The 19716-nt window shown below is 53.4% G+C and overlaps 2 protein-coding genes across 4 annotated transcripts; both read right to left on the reverse strand.

Moving 5' to 3' along the window:
• Positions 1 to 509: 509 nt before the first annotated feature.
• Positions 510 to 19242, reverse strand: TAOK2 (TAO kinase 2). Of its 3 annotated transcripts, none has more exons than XM_067012051.1 (19): positions 18464 to 19242; positions 15225 to 15391; positions 14975 to 15046; positions 14783 to 14884; positions 14239 to 14284; positions 14011 to 14107; positions 13746 to 13859; positions 13548 to 13639; positions 11371 to 11464; positions 11194 to 11275; positions 9912 to 10079; positions 9477 to 9737; positions 9119 to 9280; positions 7297 to 7662; positions 7008 to 7211; positions 6446 to 6685; positions 3128 to 3340; positions 1985 to 2167; positions 510 to 542 (listed from the first exon to the last, which is right to left on the reverse strand). In XM_067012051.1, the coding sequence occupies exons 2-19, from the start codon at positions 15354 to 15356 to the stop codon at positions 531 to 533; spliced, it is 2640 nt and encodes an 879-aa protein (XP_066868152.1). In that variant the 5' UTR covers positions 15357 to 15391; positions 18464 to 19242; the 3' UTR covers positions 510 to 530. The 3 variants fall into 3 exon arrangements, with proteins under 3 accessions (XP_066868152.1, XP_058892827.1, XP_058892826.1); XM_059036844.2 differs by lacking the exon at positions 510 to 542 and adding an exon at positions 659 to 1902; XM_059036843.2 differs by lacking the exons at positions 510 to 542; positions 1985 to 2167; positions 3128 to 3340 and having other exon boundaries at positions 4539 to 6685.
• Positions 18477 to 19488, reverse strand: LOC131741616 (uncharacterized). Its single transcript, XM_067013705.1, is given in 5 exon segments — positions 18477 to 18742; positions 18745 to 18814; positions 18817 to 18894; positions 18896 to 19156; positions 19426 to 19488. Coding segments are annotated over 5 exon segments (738 nt in total).
• Positions 19489 to 19716: the final 228 nt, after the last annotated feature.

Consider the following 19716-nt stretch of genomic DNA (forward strand, 5'->3'; position numbering starts at 1 on the left):
GCATGTGGGATCTTAGTTCCCCAACCAGAGATCAAACCCATGCCCGCTGCAGTGGAAGCAGGGAGTCTTGATCACAGGACTGCCAGGGAGGTCCCTGACCACCCTGCTTTTAGTTGTCTGATAACCTAAAGCTTAGTTGGGAGAAAAATCTGAATAACTGGCCTTAAGAAGAATGTGAAACACAAAATGAAAGGTCTTGGGAACAGCTGTTGTTTATGTCTTTCTTGCCCTTTCTGGAAACAGCCACTTAGTCCACAGGCCGACTCTTTCAGCCTTAAAGCGGTGGGTACAGGGTCTAAACCTGACCAATCAGAGCACCCCAGGCCTCTGGCTACAGATCAAACCAATGAAGTCACTTCAAGACTGCTGGAATTCTTGCTGTTGAGGTTGTTGGGAGGTTTTAAGGTTGGAGCTGCCAGGGGCCTGTGGGTAAGGTGAACCTTCTGAAAATCTGAAGCCAAAGCAAAGGGAAGCAGAGGTCCAGAGATTGATGACTTCCTTTGAAGCTCTGGATTCAGTCATGTCCAAAGTCAGTAAAGGCACTGAAATTTTTAGTTACACAGCCCAGTGAGTTCTCTTTTTAAATACAAGTAACACTATCACCTGCCACTGAACATTCCTTAGTGTACACCTTAGACAGAAAAGGTGAGTCCTGGGATCTGTTAGAATAACCAACAGTTTATTAAAAGCTTGCCATGGGGCTCTGTGCCAGCCCTGTAGCTGGGAGGGGCTCTCATGACTGCCCCCAGGCCTGGGAGCAGCCCCTTCTAAGGTTCTTATTTTGTTCCCCTGCCCCGGCTCAAATCTCAATTTAAAAAAAAAAAAAAAAAAGGATAAAGGACAAGACGGCACAGGACGTCAGACAGCAACAGGGGAATGGAGAGACCCAGGCATCCTGACACCAAGACCCCATCCTGATCTTTCTTTCAGGAAGACCTTTTCCTCCCGTTCTCCCCACCCCAGGCCCCAGACATGCTCTGTCACATCCCAGGTCTGGGGGGCCTGGCGTCCCCAAGTCCATGGCCCCATTCCAGGGGGTAGTATAGTTCTCTTTATATAATATATCTAGACCCACCCTTCCCCTCCCCCAGGGGACTAGATGAATATTTGACACGCATATCTCCCTCCTTTCCCGAGGCCGTGATGGAGAGAAACCCTGGCACCATGGTGGGGAGGCAGGGGCTCTGGTCAGCCTTGAGGCACCTATGCCCAAGCTGGCCTTGGGCCACTGGCCAGCCCAAGAAGCTCATGAGATGAGGTCTGAGGGGAGCTGGAGCCAACTTCCTGTCCCCCACCCTTGGGTGGACCTCAGGCTTACAGCCCTCCAGGATCAGGCTCCACCCACCCCTGCCTCATTCATCGGCTTATCCACCTTGTACTTCAGGAATAGAAGTGGGAGGAACCATTGAGGATGTGGGAAGCGACACTGGTGCTGCGGCTCAGAGGCCCAGGCACTGCAGCAGCAGGTGGGCCCACACTGTCACTGCCACTGCCCCCCGAGGCTGCTCGTCGCAGAGGCTGGGGGCTGTTTCTTAGCAGCAGCAGCGCTCCACCACGGGGTGTCCCACTCTGTGCTGGGGGCCCCAGCCAGCTTGGGGGACCTGGGGGAGCCAGGAGAGAGGGCTGACGCCAGGCTGGGGGGGGCATGCCTGGTGGAGGAGGGCCATGGCTCCAGTGCGCCCCTGAACGGGGAACAGGACGGGAGGGCCAGGCGGGGGCAGGGGGTGGAGCAGGATAGCCCTGAGCAGCAGCCTCAGCTGGGATGCCCCCCAGAGCCATACTGGAGAAGCCCAGCCTCATGCTCTCAGCATCGAAAGCCTCGATCTCACGGGCCTGCCGCTCGAGCAAACTCCGGATTCGCTCTGAGCGCCCCGTCTGCAGGGCCAGCAGCTCCTCTTCCACCTGAGGCACCCAGAATAGAGGTCAGAGGGTCCGGCGTGGGGGCTGCCCTCCCCACCCAATCCTGGAAGCCCAGCCCTCTTACCCGCTGCTCCAGCAGTGCCCGCCTCAGAGCTACTCTCTGCTCCAGCTCCCGTAGCTCCCTCTCGTGTTGACTCTCCGTGCGGATCTTGATCTTGCTCTGGTAAGCATTGAGCAGCTCCAGCTCCTGTTGAAGCTGCTGCCGAAGGGCCTGGAACTCTGCCTCCTGGGTCTCATCAAGCCGCAGCTAGAGATTAGGTAGAGCAAGTTTTAGGGGCCTCCTCCCCTACCCCCACAATCCTCCCCTGCCCCAGCAGGACTGGGCCCTCAGGTTTCAAGCAGCAGCCAGTCTCAACATCTATCAAAATGAAAGGTCGTCATACCCTGTGACACAGCAATTACACTTCCAGGAATTTATCCCCCAGGTATACTTGCACATGTGCTCGAAGGTGTTCACTGAAGCGTTGTAATAGCAAAATACTGGAAACAACCTAAATGTCCACCAATAAGGGATGGGTTAAATAAATTATGGTACCTCCATACCATGGAAAACTCTATGCTCTTAAAAAATGGGATATGTGTACTGACATGGAAAGATGTCCAAGAAATACAAGGTGGAAAAAGAAGTTAAGAGACCAGTATATAAAGTATGATTCCACTTTTGTTTAAAATTTTTATATAATTTTCTAAATATGCATAGAAAAAATCTAAAATACAATTAACTGTTAACAACAGTTACCTCTGAGAGGTGGGTTAGGTGAGGGAACAGCAATGAATAAGTACACTTTTACTTTTTACAGTGTTATTTTAAAGTGGCCTATTCCAGTGTGATGTGTGATCACTTTTAGAACAGCAACCTTCAAAATCCTCCAGAAGTCTGAGCAAATTGGCCTGAGGGCCACAATCATTTTGATTTGTTCCCTGTTCACAGATTAAACTAACTCAGGGCCAGGAAAAAATTACAGCCACTCTTTCCTTGGTGGTTCGTGGTGGAGTAGGCAGGCTGGCTTTGTCAAGACCTTAAGAAAATACTTAAGAGAAATAATAAAACCATTGCAGAGAATACCAACAGTGGAAGAATATCTGAGTTTCCCAAGAACAAAAAGGCCTATCTCTGTCTACACTCCCCACCTGCAGTGCCCACAGCTAAGCTGGAAATACAAAGGCCAACCTCCACCATGCTCCCTCCCTGGACCCCAGGCCTCACCGCCTGTGAGCTGAGCATCTCTGAGATGGACTGGTCATACTGCTCAGCTAGGATTGCCAGCTTGCGGGTCTGTTCTTCCTTGAGCCGCTTAAGGAGGCTCTTGTGCTGAGCTTTGGGCGTGGTCTCCAGCAAGTGTGCCCGCAGAGCCTTGTACTGCCGAGTCTGGATCTTACACGTCTCCTGGAACTGCTTCTTGATCTGCAGCTCCTTAGACTATGCAGTGGACGGACCAAGGGGAGATGGGGGCAGGGAGGAGGAGGAGGAGGAACAACCAGGGGAAAGGGAGAAGAAAGAGAGGAGGAGAGGAGACAGAAGCAGAGACAAGAAGAGGGAGAGAAACAGAAAACATGTTAGACAGAGGGGGCGGGGGGAGCTGTATACAGACAGACATGGAGAGATGGGATTGTGTTGAGAGAGATCAGGAAGATTCTCAATGGGCAAGAGATGCAAAGAAAACAAGACAGCTTCCAAGAGCACGTTCACAGAATTGGGTGGAAAACTCACAAGAAACAGCAGGAGAGTTCATGGACAGGGAACTGAGAATCTTTAGAGTACTGAGTGTACACAAGAAGCGTTGACCATGCAAAGAGGGAGAAAATATAACCTAGAGATAGACGCCTGTGAGCAGATACAGAATATGCACAAGTGAGAAAACCAAGTCACTCAACACACACATGGAAGACAGCAACACAGCTGAGGAAAAGACAGAGGAAGTCCCAGGTTCATCACCTCAGGGTGGGAGGGAGGGAAGGATAAGCACCAAGCTAAGAAATGGATAAGATGGGTGGCCCCATATCGGGCCACATAAGGGAAAGGGGCAAAGGAGGTGGCCAGAAAGGGCCCGACAAGTTCAACAGGCCAGCAGCTGCCACCCTGACCAGATATCCACATTCCAGCCCGGCCCCTTGTGTACTCAGCTCCCACTCCAAGCCCACAACCAACCCCATTTCCGCGGCTCCCACACTCTGTTTGGGCCCCCAAACTCACCACCCCCTACTGTGGACGGTTTGCAGTCCCATCCCCCCAGCCCTCTAGGGTAATGCCTGACGCCAGGAGAGAAACTCAGCTCCCAGACAGAAGGCAACCACGTAGGGAGTGGGTTGGGAGGAAAGGCAGTGAATGAGGACAAAAGGACCCAGAACCTGAGGACTCTCGGGGAGGAATCCACAAACAGGGGAACTGTGGGACCAAGAAGTTCTGGGGAAGCTCAACAGGGGCCCAGACCCCTGAACTGGTGGTGGTCATGGTGCAACGAAGCTATGAAGGTAGAGAGGATGAGGCTGAGGAGTGAAAGGGGTTGAGATAACGTAGATGGGGTGAAGAGGTCATGGAACTGGGGGCCAAGGGTCCAGATTGGGGGCATACCAGGGAGGCTAGGCGGCAGGACAAAGCAGACAGAGGCAGCCTGGGCCAAAGGTACAGTTCCGCTCAGATATTTTATTTGTGTTTGTCTTTTTCTTTTTTTGGTGGGGGAAAGGGGACAGGTTGGAAGGGAGACAGAAAAACAAAATCAAAGAGAGAAAAAAAAAAACATGACTCTTCCCACCCACTGCCACCCCTGGCCCCAGGCCTGAGTCGATGAGGGTGAGGATGAGCACACACAGTGGGAGAACAGCAATAACTTAGGGTGTGGGGGGAGCATCAGGAGAACACAAAATATAATCTCCAGACTCCACGGTGGAGGAGGCTGCCTGTCTAGAGGCCCAAAGGGCTAGAGGTGGGGAAGCATACCGAGGAAGGAGTGGTGAAAGGGAGGAGAGGACTGGGACTGGAGAAACTTCACTGAGTAGTGGGAGATAAAGTGCTCAATGCTCTAGATTTGGGCTGGGGAGGAGCTAGAGTTGGTTACCTCCAGGGAGGCAGGGCCCGGGACTGGCGGGTTCGGGATCTCCGCCCAGCTAGAGTCTCTGGTGGTGGTTGGTGGGAGGCAGGGGGGCCTAGCCGGCGCTGGCTGCGTGGTAGCAGCCGGGGGATACGGCTGGGCCGCTCACCCCGAAGCAGGCCCCAACTGGCCAGTGTGTGGATGGCCCAGGGGGGCAAGCGGGTGGCTAAACCTTGGCTGGCCCGTGCCAGGCGCCAGTTCCAGCCCTTGCACAGGGCCCAAAACCTTGCCAACAGGACTAGTGGGTGTCGGGCAGTGCGAGGATTACCCCGCCGGGGCCCAGGGACAGGCAGACGGCTGCGGAAGCCATCCTTGTTGGTCTTGGGGTAGAGTGCAAATAGGCCCCGATCCCCCACGGCCCCACAGCCCTGTAGGGCCCTGAAGGCCATGGGCGACAGACGCAGCAGAGCACGCAACCAGAGTCGAGAGATGCCCCGGCGCATCCGAGGACCCTGCTGCCGCACCCATTTGCCCCCAGCTGCCACAGCTGCCAGAGGTAGAGCCAAGCCTGGCCAGGCTAGGAGCCAGGCAGCCCCAAGGCCCAGAGGGACACCCATAAGACCTCGGCGCCAGCTCAGACTGAGGACAGCCCCCAGTGCGGTGCCCTGAGCCAGGAGTAGGAATAGACTGGGGGGCAGGTGCAGAGCTGTACAAAGCAGTAGGTAGGAGGCCCCCAGGCCCACCAGCCCCACCTCAAGGGCCAGCAGGGCTGCCTGCAGGCCACCCCCACCCTGGGCCGCCAGCAGTGGGAGCAGCAGCAGAAGTAGTAGGGGCAAGAGGCCAGAGGAGGACCCCACTGCAAAGGAGAGTCCAGCCAAGAGGCCATGGGACAGGAGTCCAGGGAGCTGGCTAGTAGGGCTGGGCCTCAGCTGTGTTGGAGGGGGTTCAGGGGGGATGTCTGGTGAGGGACAGCCATCTCCAGGATCCCTCGGGGTCCTAAATGGAGCACCCTCCTCCTCTTCCTCCTCCTCCTCAGGGACTGGGGTCAGTGTTGGACCTTGGACCCAGCCAAGCTCAAACTCCTCATCCAAGAGGCTACCATCCTCCTTCCCCCACAACCTCCATTCCCCAGATGCCTCCTGGCCCACAATGCTCCTCTCCTGGGGTGCCGGGGATGGAACTCTAAGCTCCTCTATCTCCTGCTCAGGTAGCCCCCAAACTTCCTCATCAACCAAACTCCTATGTTTCTGTGGACTGGGACTCGGGGTTCCTGACTCTTCCCCCAATATCCTCTGCTCCTCTGGCTCCAAGGCAGCCCCTTCCTTCCCCAGAATCCTTCTCTCTGGAACTGCTTCCTCCTCCTCTCCCAGAATTCTTTGGTCTGCCTCCTGGCCAGATGAGCAGGACTGCTCTTCTCTAGGGGTGCCTGTGTTAGGTGGTCCCAGAGCCCCAGGAATGGGGAGCGGGAGGCCCAGGGGACGCTGGCCTGCACGTACTTTGAGGCTCTTGGGCTGCTGGCGAACCTGGGCTGCATGCTTCTGCCGCAACTCTTGCTCACGCCGCTTATTGTACTCCAGCTGGTTGCCCAGCTCCGTCTGGTGCTGCAGGCGGGTGAGCTCAGCCCGTGTGCGCTGTACAGCCTGGAGCTGCCGTAGCTCCAGCTCCCGTGTGGCCTCATGCTGCCGTAGCAGCAATGCACACTCCAAGTCCTTCTGTGTCTGTTTCTTGTTCAAGTCCTGAGGCAAAAGGGAGGCAGGGCCCAGAAACTGGTCAGAAAGCCTTGTTAGTGTCAAGGAAGTGAGAGCCCCAGGACTCCTTGGCAGAGGGAGCCGAGGGTGGGGAGATGAGGGGTGTAGTGAGAGGTGTAAGGGAGCCAAGCTCCTAGCTGGCCTGGGAACTCTAGCAGGGTCTAGTGGGCATGAGAAGTGAAAGAGGTGTTGAAGAGAAGCCGAGCTGTGACACGAATGAGGGCAGAGGGGAAAGACAACCACAAGTGAGGCAAGTGGAAAAGGGTAGGTGCCTGGGATCTGGGAGGGGAACAGGAAGGGGGTGGCCTACCTCTCGAAGCAGGTCCTGGTCCAGGCTGTGACGAGCCAGCAGCATCTTGCGCTTGTACTGACGACACTGCAGCTCAAAGTACTGGCGCTGCCGCCGCAGCAGTCCAGCCTCCTCCTCCGCCTGGCACTGCTGCAGCTGCTCCTTCTGCCGCAAAAGCCACTCAGCCTTCTCCCGCTTGGGCGTGCTGGGGTTCTCCTGGAGCTCCTAGGAAAGGGCAGCAGGAGAGCAAGGAGGTCAGGGCCCACCTCACCCGCCATCAGCCCCACCCACTTCTGCAGCCCTATGCCACCTCCTTCAGCTGCTCCTTCCGAAGTTTGTAGGTTCGCTTCTGTGCCTCCAGCAGGGCGGCCAGCTCCTTCTTCTGCTGCCCGAGGATGTGCTGCTGGAACTTACGCTCCTCAGCCTGGGCAGCTCGTGCCTCCTTCTCACCGATAGCCTGGTGCCGCCTTGACAGCTTTTCGGCCTCAGCCCCAAAGCCAGCCCGCTGCGCCTCGAGCTCCCGCTGCAGCCGTGCACTGTGCTCCTCACGCTCACCCCTCAACCTCGACTCCAACGCCAGCAGCTGTTTCTGGTGCTGTCGTCGCATCCGCTTATAGCCACTCAGCTGCTCCCGCAGGGCTGAGTCCTGCTCATGCTCCTGGATCTGACGGCTGACCTGGGGGCGGGAGAAAGGATGAGAAGTGGGGCGCAGCCCTGGCCCCCATTTTATTAACCACATAGTCTTCGTGCTCTATGGGGGAAGAACGTGAGTTTTAGCCTCATGGGTTTAATTCTCATTTAATATCTTCCTCACACTTAACCTCTCTGAGCCTGCCGCCTCAACTGGATCATGGAGTTATCTCCTTCAGAGGTTGGTGAGACTGAATGAGACAAGAAAAGGTGCTGAGCACAGGGTCTTGCATAAAAGTAGGAACAATTCAGATTAATTCAAAAGAGTAAAAGAATCAGACAGACCTGGGGCCAGATCCCAGCTCTGCCACTTACTAACCATGTGACCTCAAGCAAGTTAATGCTGCTAAGCCTTAGCTCTATTAAATGGGACAATAACACCTCCTCACAGGGGGCTGGGGAGATTAACTTTGATACCTATGTAATAGTGTCTAGAACACTCTGAACCAGTAAGTGATGGTTCCTTCCCCTTCAGCAAATACTGAAGACCCTTTACAGCTCAGATACGGAGCAAGAATATGGACCATGGGACACTGGAATAACAAGAACACTGGGCCTGGATGTCCTCATCTGAAGTTTGAGCTCAGATCCCACTGTCAAGGGGCTATGTCAATGTACCCCAAACTAGTCCAGATGACCAAACCCCTGGAGATCACAGACCTCTCTGCACAGTACCACAAAGCACCAAGCATCACAGGGTCTGAAGAGTTGTCCTAAAAGAACAACCAGCCACAAGCAGAGGCTACAAGAACATACTAGACCAACCAGTGGCCTCCAAGGGGACCATCAAAGCTTACAGCTAAACAGGAATGTAATCTAAAAGTTTATTAAAAGTATGGACGAGAAACTATGTTTTAGGAAAAGTATACCCCTTTTCCTATGAACTGAGAAAAACATCGCTGTGACTTTAAGAGAGGACCAAGATCCTGGTTACAGAATTTGGGAACCACCAAAGGTAGCCCCTGAGTCATAGCTGTTTCATCTCACAAATGGGATCATACCCTCACCCTCCCAGAAGAGCTGGAAGGATTAAATGCAGGGATGTGTGTGGGCCTGAAAGACAATTACTGGCACAGGCAGATACCTGTACAGCATCTCTGCTCTCTAGGGGCACAGAATCCAGCAAACCTGTCACCATGCTGTTCAGGAGTACCACAGCACAGGATATGAAGCACCTGGCTGGCCAGGAGACTGGGAAGGCATGCCAGGAGATGCTATTTAAGTCCAGCCACAAAAATGGAGTACGAGCTGGGCAATGTGACCAAAACAGTCTATTGGGAGAAGGGAGGGGAGAGGGGAGGGTTTAGGTGAGACGGTCGAGGTGAGAAGGCAAGAGACAGCAACACAAAGGGAGGGTGGAATCTGGACTTAATCATATGCCACAGAGAGAAAGTCATTTCTGGACTTAGATAGTCTGGGGCATCCGGGATGGCTGCACTTACCAGGGAGGCAGTACGGATGGTGGCAAAATGGTCCCGGTTGCGGCAGTAGGCCCGTCGGCGGGCAGAAGAGGTGGTGGATGTGGGAGCTGGGGCTGCAGGTGGCTGGAGAGGGCCTGGGGTCATCTCTGGCTGGTAGGGGTCATCATAGAGGTTGTCAGAGCCCTAGAGGAAGGGAAGGTGGAAGGAATGCCCAAGGCTCAGAGGTCAATGGCCCCAGAGGGAGTTCCCTGGAGACCCAGTCAGACTTAGAGAAAGAGCAGTCACACATGGGAGGGAGAGCAGGGAACCAAGGTGATTCCTGAGGAGAGCTGGGGCTTGGCCCTGCCGCTGTCAGGCCTCCTCAGGGTGAGCTGCATACCGGCAGCCGGTGGATGATGGAGCTGTGGGAGGTGACTGTGTGCTCGCCCTCCTGCATCATGGCCATCTCCCGGGCTTCAGGGCCTTCTTCCTCCTCCTCCTCCTCCTCCTCCTCCTCTTCCTCCTCTTCATTGTCAGAGGCATCTGCTAGGCTGTTGACTGAGCTGCTCTGGCTGGAGGCGCTGATGGACATGCTGGGCACTGAATGGCTACTCTCTAGACTGGTCAGCGTCCCGGCCCGGTGCATGTAGGGCTCTGCCTCCTGTGGACAGGACACAGGCTGTTGGGCAGGGAAGGGGAAGGACAAGGGATGTGCATACAGAGGTAGCACAAAGAGACAGGGGGTATGGAGAAGGGTGGGGAGGGGCGCCAAGCAACCGCTAGGAGGCAAGCACAACATGGTGGTGAAGAAGGGTGGCAGGGCAAGCCGGGTCACCTCCTCCTCCTCTGGGGCCTCAGCGCCAGGACCGTTGGGCGCCTCTTGGAACAGTATCTTCTTCATTTTGCGGTACTGCAGGTTGTCCAGCTCCCGAACAGCATCCTTGGTCCTCTGGATTAAGTCCATGATGACTGTGGGTGGCCGCTCCCGGAGCACAAAGCGGTGCTGGGGAAGAGAACACTGAGGCCTGCCGCCAAGCACCTCCCGCATCCCAATATCCCGTGGATCTTGGCATTCCCTCTGGCCTGAGGCACTTGCCTGGGGCCCATGCCCACCACAGGTTGACGCTGGCCTTGTCCTAACCCCTCCTCCCACATTAATTTTTACCACCCTGTCTCTACTCCCCAGACAGTCTCTTGTTCCTCCAGGCATGGCTGACAGGCAAGAACAGCCAGGAGATCTGGATTCTAGTCCAGGTCTTCTATCAAAGTGCTCTGTGCCCCTGGACACGTCATGAGGCCTCTCTCGGCCTCATAAAGCATCCCACAATTATAAAACAAGTAGGTCAGGGTAGACAATCTAAGTCAGTTCCCAACTAGGGGTCCTTAGGCCCCTATGGATCTCTGAAGGGAACGGGGGCCCCTCTACTTTTGATAACTCAAAAAATGCCCAAGGCACAGTGGTTGAGAATCTGCCTGCTAATGCAGGGGACATGGGTTCGAGCCCTGGTCTGGGAGGATCCCACATGCCGCGGAGCAACTAGGCCCGTGAGCCACGACTACTGAGCCTGCGCGTCTGGAGCCTGTGCTCCGCAACAAGAGAGGCTGCGATAGTGAGAGGCCCACGCACTGCGATGAAGAGTGGCCCCCGCTTGCTACAACTAGAGAAAGCTCAAGCACAGAAACGAAGACCCAACACAGCAAAAAATCAATTAATTAATTAATTAATTCCCACCCTCAACATCTTAAAAAAAAAAAAGGCCTAAGGGAAATCATACATTCATTTACCCATGACAGGCTACACAGGCTTTTGGCTTGAATTACATCAGATCAGTGTGGTAACCCTGGTTACTGCACACTGACCAGAAATTCTGGCTGGCAATTATATATATCTTTGATTAATAAAAGACAGGAAAACAAATGATTACTTAATAAATAAAGGCAATCTGGTAGACAAAATCTTGTAAAACACAGAGTCCACTGGGCCTGGGATGGGGGTGGGAATTCATAAATGACGTTTTCAGTGGAGGAAGAATCAGAAATCACTAATTTCACTGAGAGGTTTCTGTGGCTCCAACAAGCTACAGTTCTAGGAGAATGCTAGGCCAGTGAGCCCTCACCTTCAGAAGAACCTCTGAGGTTGGTCTGTCTTGAGGGATTTTCTGAAGGCAGGAGTCGACAAAATTCCGGAAGTACTCAGACCTAGAAGTCACAGCAGGGTAAGGGTGGGGAGGGCGTGATCCAGGCAGCCTTACCCCTATGGCCTAACCCCTGGGCCCAGGAATCCCAGTCCTCACCAGTGTCCTGACTGGAGCACGGGGGACTCGTTCTGTGCAATGTGGTATAAGGCACTCATCGCATTCATGTTAAACAGCGGTGGTTTCCGTTCCGCTACAGAGAAAGGTCAAGGGGGAGAAGGTGAGAGGTGGCAGGTGGGCAGAGGAGACTGGAGTGGAAATCAGAAGACCTGGGTTCATACCCCAGCTCCCTGACTTCCTCACTCCATGACCCTGAGCAATTCCCATAATCTCAATTAATTCCTTCCTCTGTAAGACGCAGCACCCATTCTCTCCACTGCACATGAGTGGAATAGGTATCAAAGAAAATAACACATGCAAAAGCACGAATGAAGGCAGAAGAAAGCACATTCCGTTGCCGACCCAACTAATATTTATTAGGTGCCAAATCAGAGCAAAAAACTCGCTTAAGTATTACGGGAAAGATGAAAAACAATAGACAGGCCCTGTCCTCAAGGAACTTCCAGTCTAATAGGGAAGATTAAATGGGATTGAACAAATAGCATCAAGTTCAAAGTGCTAATTGGCACAAGAGGAAAACAGGTAAATGGCTGGGAAGCTGGGTGTGTGGTGGGACTTCAAGCTGGTACATTCGCAGGGGATTCAGGGAAGCTATTTTGGAAAAAGGGATATTGGACGCAGGCCTCAGATCAGAAGTCACAAGCTAGAAGCCCCTTGTGGCCCAAACAAATGCTTTGTGTTGTTTTTGGTTTTCGCCTAAAACAGTGATTTTTAAATTCTGTAATAATAATGAAATAATAACCTAAATTTCCAGTTTCTCTTAAAAAATTAGATCTGGTGAAATGGAGTCTACATTCCTGCGTAACAATGGGCTGGAGCTAAGCAACAGCTGCCCTCTTCAGGTGGGAACAGCAACCTCCGGTTTGCTGTAGTCTCCTCCATATTGCTTCCCTGATACTGACTTATCAGTTGCCATTTATAATAAAGATTGATGGGTTTTTTCAATAGTAGAGAAATAGTTCCCTGTACTCATGTCTCTACCAAAAACTAGGAATAAAATGGACAGCTCTAGATTTTTCTTATACCTGGCCTGCTTCACATATTTCTATCACCTATCTGGTCATGGCCTTAAATGGTAAATGTACACGTGTAGATGGAGGGAAAGGCAAGTCCAAATCTCCAACCTTTGGCACAGGAAACAATACAAACAAAGGTAACTAAGAGGAAAAATTCAGAACTTGTTAACAGGAAAGCCAGCCTTTAGGAAGCAGAGCCTTTAGCTTGGTGTAAGCAAGGATGGGGATGGCTTCAGTCTTGAAGGCAACGGGGAGCCACTGACGGCTCTGAGGAGAAGAGAAAACAACAGCACATCTCTCTGACATAAAAGAGACTGGAAGGAAGAAGAGACTGGCAGTGGGAGAGATCACTGCAGGAAATTGTTGGTACGAGTAACTAATAACATCTCTTTCTTGGGCAACTACTTTGTGCCTGGCACCGTGTTGGGGGCTTTACAAACATTATCTCACTAAAACAGTTGTTTCAATAGCATTGGCTGGCAGAAACGAGAACCTCAACATGGCTTCAAGACCTCGTGAACTCACTGAGCCTAACTCTCTGGCCTTAGCACTCACTGTTCTTTGTTAACAAATGCAATATTCCAAACAACTGAAGCTAGTCTCAGCTCCCCAGGCATGCTCTCTGTCTGGAATACTTTTCCCTACAGTCTTTCAACAGCTACCTATTATTTATCTTGTGGTTGTTTAGACATCTCTGCTACAAGGAGACCTTCCTCAGCCCCTAACTAGGTCAAGTCCCTTGTTTTTTGGTTGTACTTCTCCCGTATCTTCTCCATTCAGCTTTTCTTACATTGAAAGAAAACATGCCTATTTCCTCAACTTGAATGTAAGCTCCAAGAGGGCAAGAACCTCATTCACTGCTCTACCCCCAGAACCTACTAGCATAGTGCATGGCACACAGTGGGCACTCAAAAAAGATTTACAACTAGAGTAGTGAACAGGAAAAGATGAATGCTATGAAATCTTTAGGTCTAAGAAATGGCAGGATGTGACAGCTGCCTATACTGGGGATCAAGGGTAGACTCAAAATGGACAGATGCTTGGAGGCCTCAGAGGATGGGATGGTGTGGGGATAGTTAAGAAAAAGAGAAAGGAGTGGAGAGAAAAGAGGATATGGAGCCAAGAGGAGAATGTCCTTACCCAGCTCGATGCAGGTTATGCCCAAGGACCAGACATCCACCTTGCCATCGTACTGCCCCTCATCCATTGCCAGGATCACTTCTGGAGCCATCCTGGGAGAATGGTCAGGAGAGAGAGGCTAATCACCCGCCCAGACCCTGCCAACTCCTGCTCCCAACATCCCGGGAACTCTCTCCATTCACCACCACTCCCACTCACCAGTACGGGGTGCCCACGAAGGAGTTGGCAGGTGCCATGATGGATGCAGAGCCGAAGTCCCCCAGTTTCACCAAGCCTGGCTCTGACAGCAGGATGTTTCCAGCCTTCACATCCCTGCCAAAGGCAAGGCACAAGGATAAGACATGCATCTCAGAAAGGCTGGGCAGGGGCTTTTGCACCAAGTTTCCAAGAAGACTGGAGCCCAGCAGAATGAGGAGTGGTGTAAAGAGCACCCCCTCCCAGCCATTGTCAGTGCTGCTTGTACCTATGGATCATGTTGTGGGAGTGCAGATAAGCCAGGCCCTGAAGGGCCCCGTGGGTCACAGCTGCAATCTCCACCTCCTGAAGGGGCTTCTTGTGCACTAGGGAGTAAGGGAAAAACATCAAACTGAGGGAGCCCAAGGGTGGGACTGGAACTATCTTTCCTTAACCCTTCCCCTACGGCTTCTCTGCTCTTCTCCCTTCTCCCACTTGTTGCCAAAGAATCACTTACCTTCTAGAAGGTCAGAAGCTGAGCCCAGGCAATACTCCATCACCAGCTATGGAAGGGTCAAGGGTCAGAGATCAGCAGATCTGGCCACCCCTGGCCTATCTCCCTTGGAGAGAGATCCAAAACAGAGGGCCTCCTTGCCTAGCCTCTACTCAAGCAATGGTCCCAGGGTAATAACAGGGAGAAACGACAACTGAGAAAACGAGAGGGTGGGGGGAAGTCCCTGGAGTCAGGGCCTCCCTTAGAAAGAGCCCAAGACATCACTACCACCTCCATCTGAATCCCATCGTTCAATCTCCAGCTCTCCCAGCCCATGTGTCCCCTTTCAACTGCTAATAGTCTATGTCACTCTTCAGCCTCTCCCTCTGGACGCACAGTGCTGCTTATGAGTTTGTCTGAGGATGGCAGAGGTTAGGAAAGATTTCCTCCTTCCCAAGATCTGCCCAACAACACCCTGAACAGGGCCCACCTAAGAGACTAGACCAGGATAAGGATGGGCCTGAGTACTGAGTACAAAGATCAGGGCAGGGTCAGGGGGCCAGCTCACCCAAGCCGTGTGCTCCCTCAGGTAACAGCCCCGGTACTGAATGGTATTGGGATGCCGGAGCTTCTGTAGGAACCGCACCTCCTTGATGATGTCCTGCCATTTCTGAGAAGGTCAGGGGAGGAGAGGCTTACTTAGCCTACATCTTGAGCCTGGGGTCCCCTGCCTCCTACCAGTCTGTCAAGCCTGACCTACCTCATTTGACTGCTTCCCACTGTAGGACATCTTCTTGATGGCCACCACCTCACTATTCCGGACATCCCGGGCCTAGAGGACCAGACCAGAAGGTAGTGAAGGCCCCCAGTGAGCACTGGGTAGCAGGAAGACTTGCTGGCCCAGCAGGAGAGGGCAGGAAAGCCTGGTGTGGTCGAATAGTGTACAGGGCTGTTCGGAGGTCCACAGCGGGAAGACAGTCCCTGCCTCACCCTCCCAAGCCTCAACTCACAAAGTACACAGCTCCAAAGCTGCCATGGCCAATTTCCCGGAGGTCAGAGAAGAGCTTTTCCGGGTCATCCTTGAAGAAGAGCTCAGCCACATCAGGGTCCTTCAGGCTCCCGGCCCGGCCCCCAGCTGGCATGGTGGCCCCTGGGGGCCCTGAGAGTGGGGTTTGACCTGGTGAAAAGATGGGACTCTTAGAACAAATATGGGGCCCTCAGAGAGAGAAAGGGCCCCTCCTCCCCTAGTTCCGATGAGGGGGAGGCACTACCAAGGAAGGGCAGGGGGAGATTAGGAACAATATCAAAGCTCAAAAAAAAAAAAAGAAAAAAGAGAAATGAAGCTGCCCTGGCAACGAATGCACTAGGGGTGGGTCCCTGGAGTCCCTAAAACTAAAGGAAGACTGGGAGCTCAGCATCCTCACCAACCCCTCAGCCCTCAACAAGTTCCATTTCCCTACAACCCCTAAATCTCCCCTTAAGAATAAAAGATTCTGCCTCCCAGCCAGAACTCCAGATCCCCAAGTGTCCTGTCCCACAAGTCCCACGCCCCAAATATTTCCAGGTACCTTCCTGTTCCCCTTGGCGTTGAGGCCCCCTCCTCCCTCAACCTCTCACACTCTGGAAGAGAGCAGGAAACAGCCAAGGCCGGAGGCAGTGGAAATCCGGCCATTGTTACAAGTGGGTACTGGCCCACAGGGGCCAGGAGACTCGCTCTCAAAAAGGGCTAGGGACACTGTGGCAAGCGGGAGATCTAGAATGGGAAGGACAGGGATAGAAATGGTGTCTGACTCTGGGGGCATGCGATCTGGGCTGCCTTTCTTTCTTGTCCAGTCCAATGGCACACACAACACACACAGGTACAGGACATTTGCAGTACAAAGAACATTTATTAAGCATATATAGTAAACACCTTACATGCATTATCTCTCATTCAATCCTCACCACAACCTTATGAGGTGTTACTATTACCCCTATTTTACAGATGACGAAAGGCACTCAGAGGGGTTAAGTGACTTGCCCAAAGCTGGTCCTCTACCACTATGCTTTCAAAATAGCCCCATGAAACAAGCAGGGCAGGATCATGATCACCATTTCATGGATGAGATCGCTGAGACATAGAAAGGAAGGACTTCTCCAAGGTCAGAGAACAGGATCTTCTCCTCTCCAGTCAGGCCTGTGTACTCATTACTCTCTCAACAGCTCACCCCAAGCTCAGCCCCCTCCTCTAGGAAGCCTCCCGTGACTACTCCAAGCCCTTGGGGAGAAGAACTCCTAGAGCACCCAGCCAGAAACGTACTGAAAACTCCAGCAGTACATCAGAGCCAAGATCTCCTGAGGGGATTCCAGGCCAAGCTCCTGGATAAGCACTTGTTGGAATTTAGGCACAAAGGAGTTTTTCAGCAGAGCTCAACTCCCAGGGCAGAGTTCTAGCTCCTTAAAAGCACCTAACAATTTAGCATGTAATTATATTCTGTCACAGATTGTTTCCTGTTGTGTTGTTAATTTTGTCTCCTCAGCCCCACTGGAAGCTGGAGGGCAAGCAGTAAGCCTGACTCTCTGGTGGGCCCCCAGGGTGCAGAGGGCTCAGAATAGCCTGGGAGATTGATTGATTGCCCTCAGCCCAGCCCCAAGCAGCTCCCAGGCTGCTCAAAGCAGGCCCCTTTTTCCATTCTTCTGCCAGCAACCCTGCCAAGCACCCCTCACCCCCACCACACACCCACACACAAAGGCAGGTGCTCACAACGTGCCAAAGAAATCTTCTTGACCTCTTTACCAGCACCCAACCAAGAATGCCAACTGAGAACCCCAGGTCACATGAGATGCCAGCAAAACATCACAAGGGGCCTCTTCCTCAGACACCAAACATTTGAGTGATTACCAAGGTCTGTGCTAAATCATAACCACATTCTAAAATGGACAATGTTACCTCCATTCTACAGACGAGGGAACCCAAGCCTGTCCGCCCTAAGCTTCACTACCAGTGCATTTCATCTGCAATATACAGCAACAAGGCTTTGAGCAAGTTCCTTACACTTGGTCTTCTCTTCAGTAAAACGGATTACAGTGTGGAGCTGTTGTGAAATTTTTAATGAGATCTCGTACTTAGGAACACTATGCAGACACTCAGCATATGGATTTTTCCTTCCCTTCCTCCAGAGTCGCCACGACAAGGCTTTAATACTTTGGGGATCATGCTACCCCCTGGCAGCTTGGCTTTAACTGTTAAGAGACACCACTATCCTTTGTCAGAAGAGATGGCCCTCTCAGGAACCCAGGCCAAAGACTGGGATGGGGGTAAAGACGAAGGTCACAGTAGAGAGAAAAATCCATGAGGCAGAAGGCAGGGGACAGAGCCTCCCATCAGGAAAAGCTTCTGAGTACAGGCCTCCTAAAAAGGAAGCTCTTCTCTCTCTCATTCTTAAATCTCACCCCAATCCATTCTCTTCTGGACCCATGGCTAAACCTAGGCACAGAAGAAAACAGATGACAAGAGACAGGTATGGAGCACAGGCAAGACTTGTTCAAGGACCTGGGTTCCACTCCTATTCTGCCGCTGTGTGACCTTGGGCAACCTCTCTGGGCCTCAATAGCCTCAACTGTAAAATGGGAAGAAGATAATAAAAGAGCCCCCTCACCAGATGAATGAGAGGGGGAGAGGTCACATGAGAGAATGGATGTAGAGCACTTTGTAAATGATAAATCGTTTGACAAATTAGATTACTTATACCATCACAGCAAGAGGCTGGAAGGTAACAATAGTTGGGGGAAATACTGCCAAGCACCCCTAAACACAAATGCACATATACACTTCCTTGAAAGGACAAGAAACCCAGCCAGACCATGCCTAAAAAACAGATAAGCAGATCCACCATGGGGACCAGAGGCATGGGAATTAACACCCCAGAGGAGAGTTACAATCATGAAGGGGTAGCTGTGAGGGGCAAAGTGAACAGGGAGAAAACCAGAAGGGTGCAAATCCATCTGATTAGCTCAAGCACCTTAGGGTGTGACCCCCGTGACATCAGAGACCCTGTCACCTGAGGTCCCCCATCAACCAGACATAATGAAGGGAAGAGGAAGGGGTAGAGGGTGGCAGAAGGCAAGGCTAGCCAGAGGCTGACCACTGGCCCAGCTGGGCTTCCCCATCCTGAGGAGAGAGCCTACCCAGGCCCAGCTTCCCAGAAAGCAGTACCCTTTCTTCTCAAGCTAGACACAGGGACCCGTGCCCCTGCACCCCGTGTCTCACCTGGTAGGGGTCACTATGGTGCCCCAGCGCCTCCGCCTCCTCCTGGGGTCCTCCAGCGGCTCTGCCAAGCAGGGAGAGGGGCAAGGAGACCTTTCCCCTTGCCACCTCTTCCTCGGCTTTCGCCCTTCCTGAGGGGCGGGCCCGGGAAGCCTCCCCTGGAGGAGAGGGGGTGACAACCTGATCTGACCTCGCGGTCCAGTCCTCCTCCTCCTCGAGGGCGACAGTTGCTGAATCCCGGATTTCTGACTGTGGGGTCTGAACTCCAGATATTTGAACTGGGGGAGGCCGAATCTGATATTTGAACTCGTGGGGAATGAACCCCGGATACTAGTGCACACAGGGTCCTGAACCCCAGATATCTGAAATCCTGTGAAACAGAGCCCCAGGTTTAGAGAGGTTGGGACCCGAGTCCCGGATATCTGGAATCTCAGGGGCTGAGACCCGGATATTTGAGAAGCGTGGGGTCAGGCCCGGAAATTCGGGACCGAGGGGACTGAGCCCCAGGTCTTCGGCCACCGACAGGGGGCCTACCCCGAGGACGTCCGACCGCACGGCCCCTCTCACGCCGGGGTCCGAGGGTGACAGCCCCCACTCCCGCCCCGGCCCCCTCCCTTTCCCTTTCTCTTTCCCGAGGACAGCTGAAAGACTGTAGCTAAGGGCGGTCCCCGTGCCCTCTCCCCCTCTCCTCCTCTCCTTTTCTCAGTCTCAGCCTCTCCGCACCACAGCCCCGGTCTCGTCCCAGTCTCCCTCTCCCTCTTCCTCCCAATTCCAAGATGGAGACCGGGCGGGAGCGCGCAGGCGCTGTATGGACGCCGGGCCAAGGGGGCGGGGCCCCAAAGGAAACAGCCCCGCCCCTCTCTCCTTAAGGATGCGGCCAGAGAGCTGGGCAGCAACCCAGCCAGAGTGCGCGCGCGCCCCGCCACGCGGACCCTGGGTGGGAGGAGGTGGGGAGCAGGGCTAGCCTTGGAGAAGGAGGAGCCCAGCGCGCTGTCCGACAACTGGTGGTGGAAAGGGCTGCAGCGCATGCGCTCGCCCCGCCTTAGCGCGGAGCCCGAGCTTGTTGCTAGGGGAAGCTTTGAGGGGGCGCGGGTGGAAGGAAATAAGAAGCCGTGATCTGCGCCTGCGTGCAGGGTAGAGGTTGGGAGGGGTAAGGGAAGACTGCTGCTGGGTGCGGAAAAGGCGGGAAAACGGACTGTCCTGGTTAGTAACTATCCAGCCTGGTCGTGGGCTCCCAAGTTCGAGGAATCTTTGCT

Source organism: Kogia breviceps, chromosome 14 (genome assembly GCF_026419965.1).
Source record: "Kogia breviceps isolate mKogBre1 chromosome 14, mKogBre1 haplotype 1, whole genome shotgun sequence".
NCBI classification, from domain to species: Eukaryota; Metazoa; Chordata; class Mammalia; order Artiodactyla; family Physeteridae; genus Kogia; species Kogia breviceps.

Excerpts from the sequence above, each read along its gene's own strand:
- TAOK2 (XM_059036843.2), bottom strand. The coding sequence starts at position 15,356 with ATGCCAGCTGGGGGCCGGGCCGGGAGCCTGAAGGACCCTGATGTGGCT. Across the intron at positions 15,047-15,224 it reads GCTTTGGAGCTGTGTACTTT|GCCCGGGATGTCCGGAATAG; the intron begins GTGAGTTGAGGC and ends CTGGTCCTCTAG. Across the intron at positions 11,276-11,370 it reads GTGCTCCAGTCAGGACACTG|GTCTGAGTACTTCCGGAATT; the intron begins GTGAGGACTGGG and ends TGTGACTTCTAG.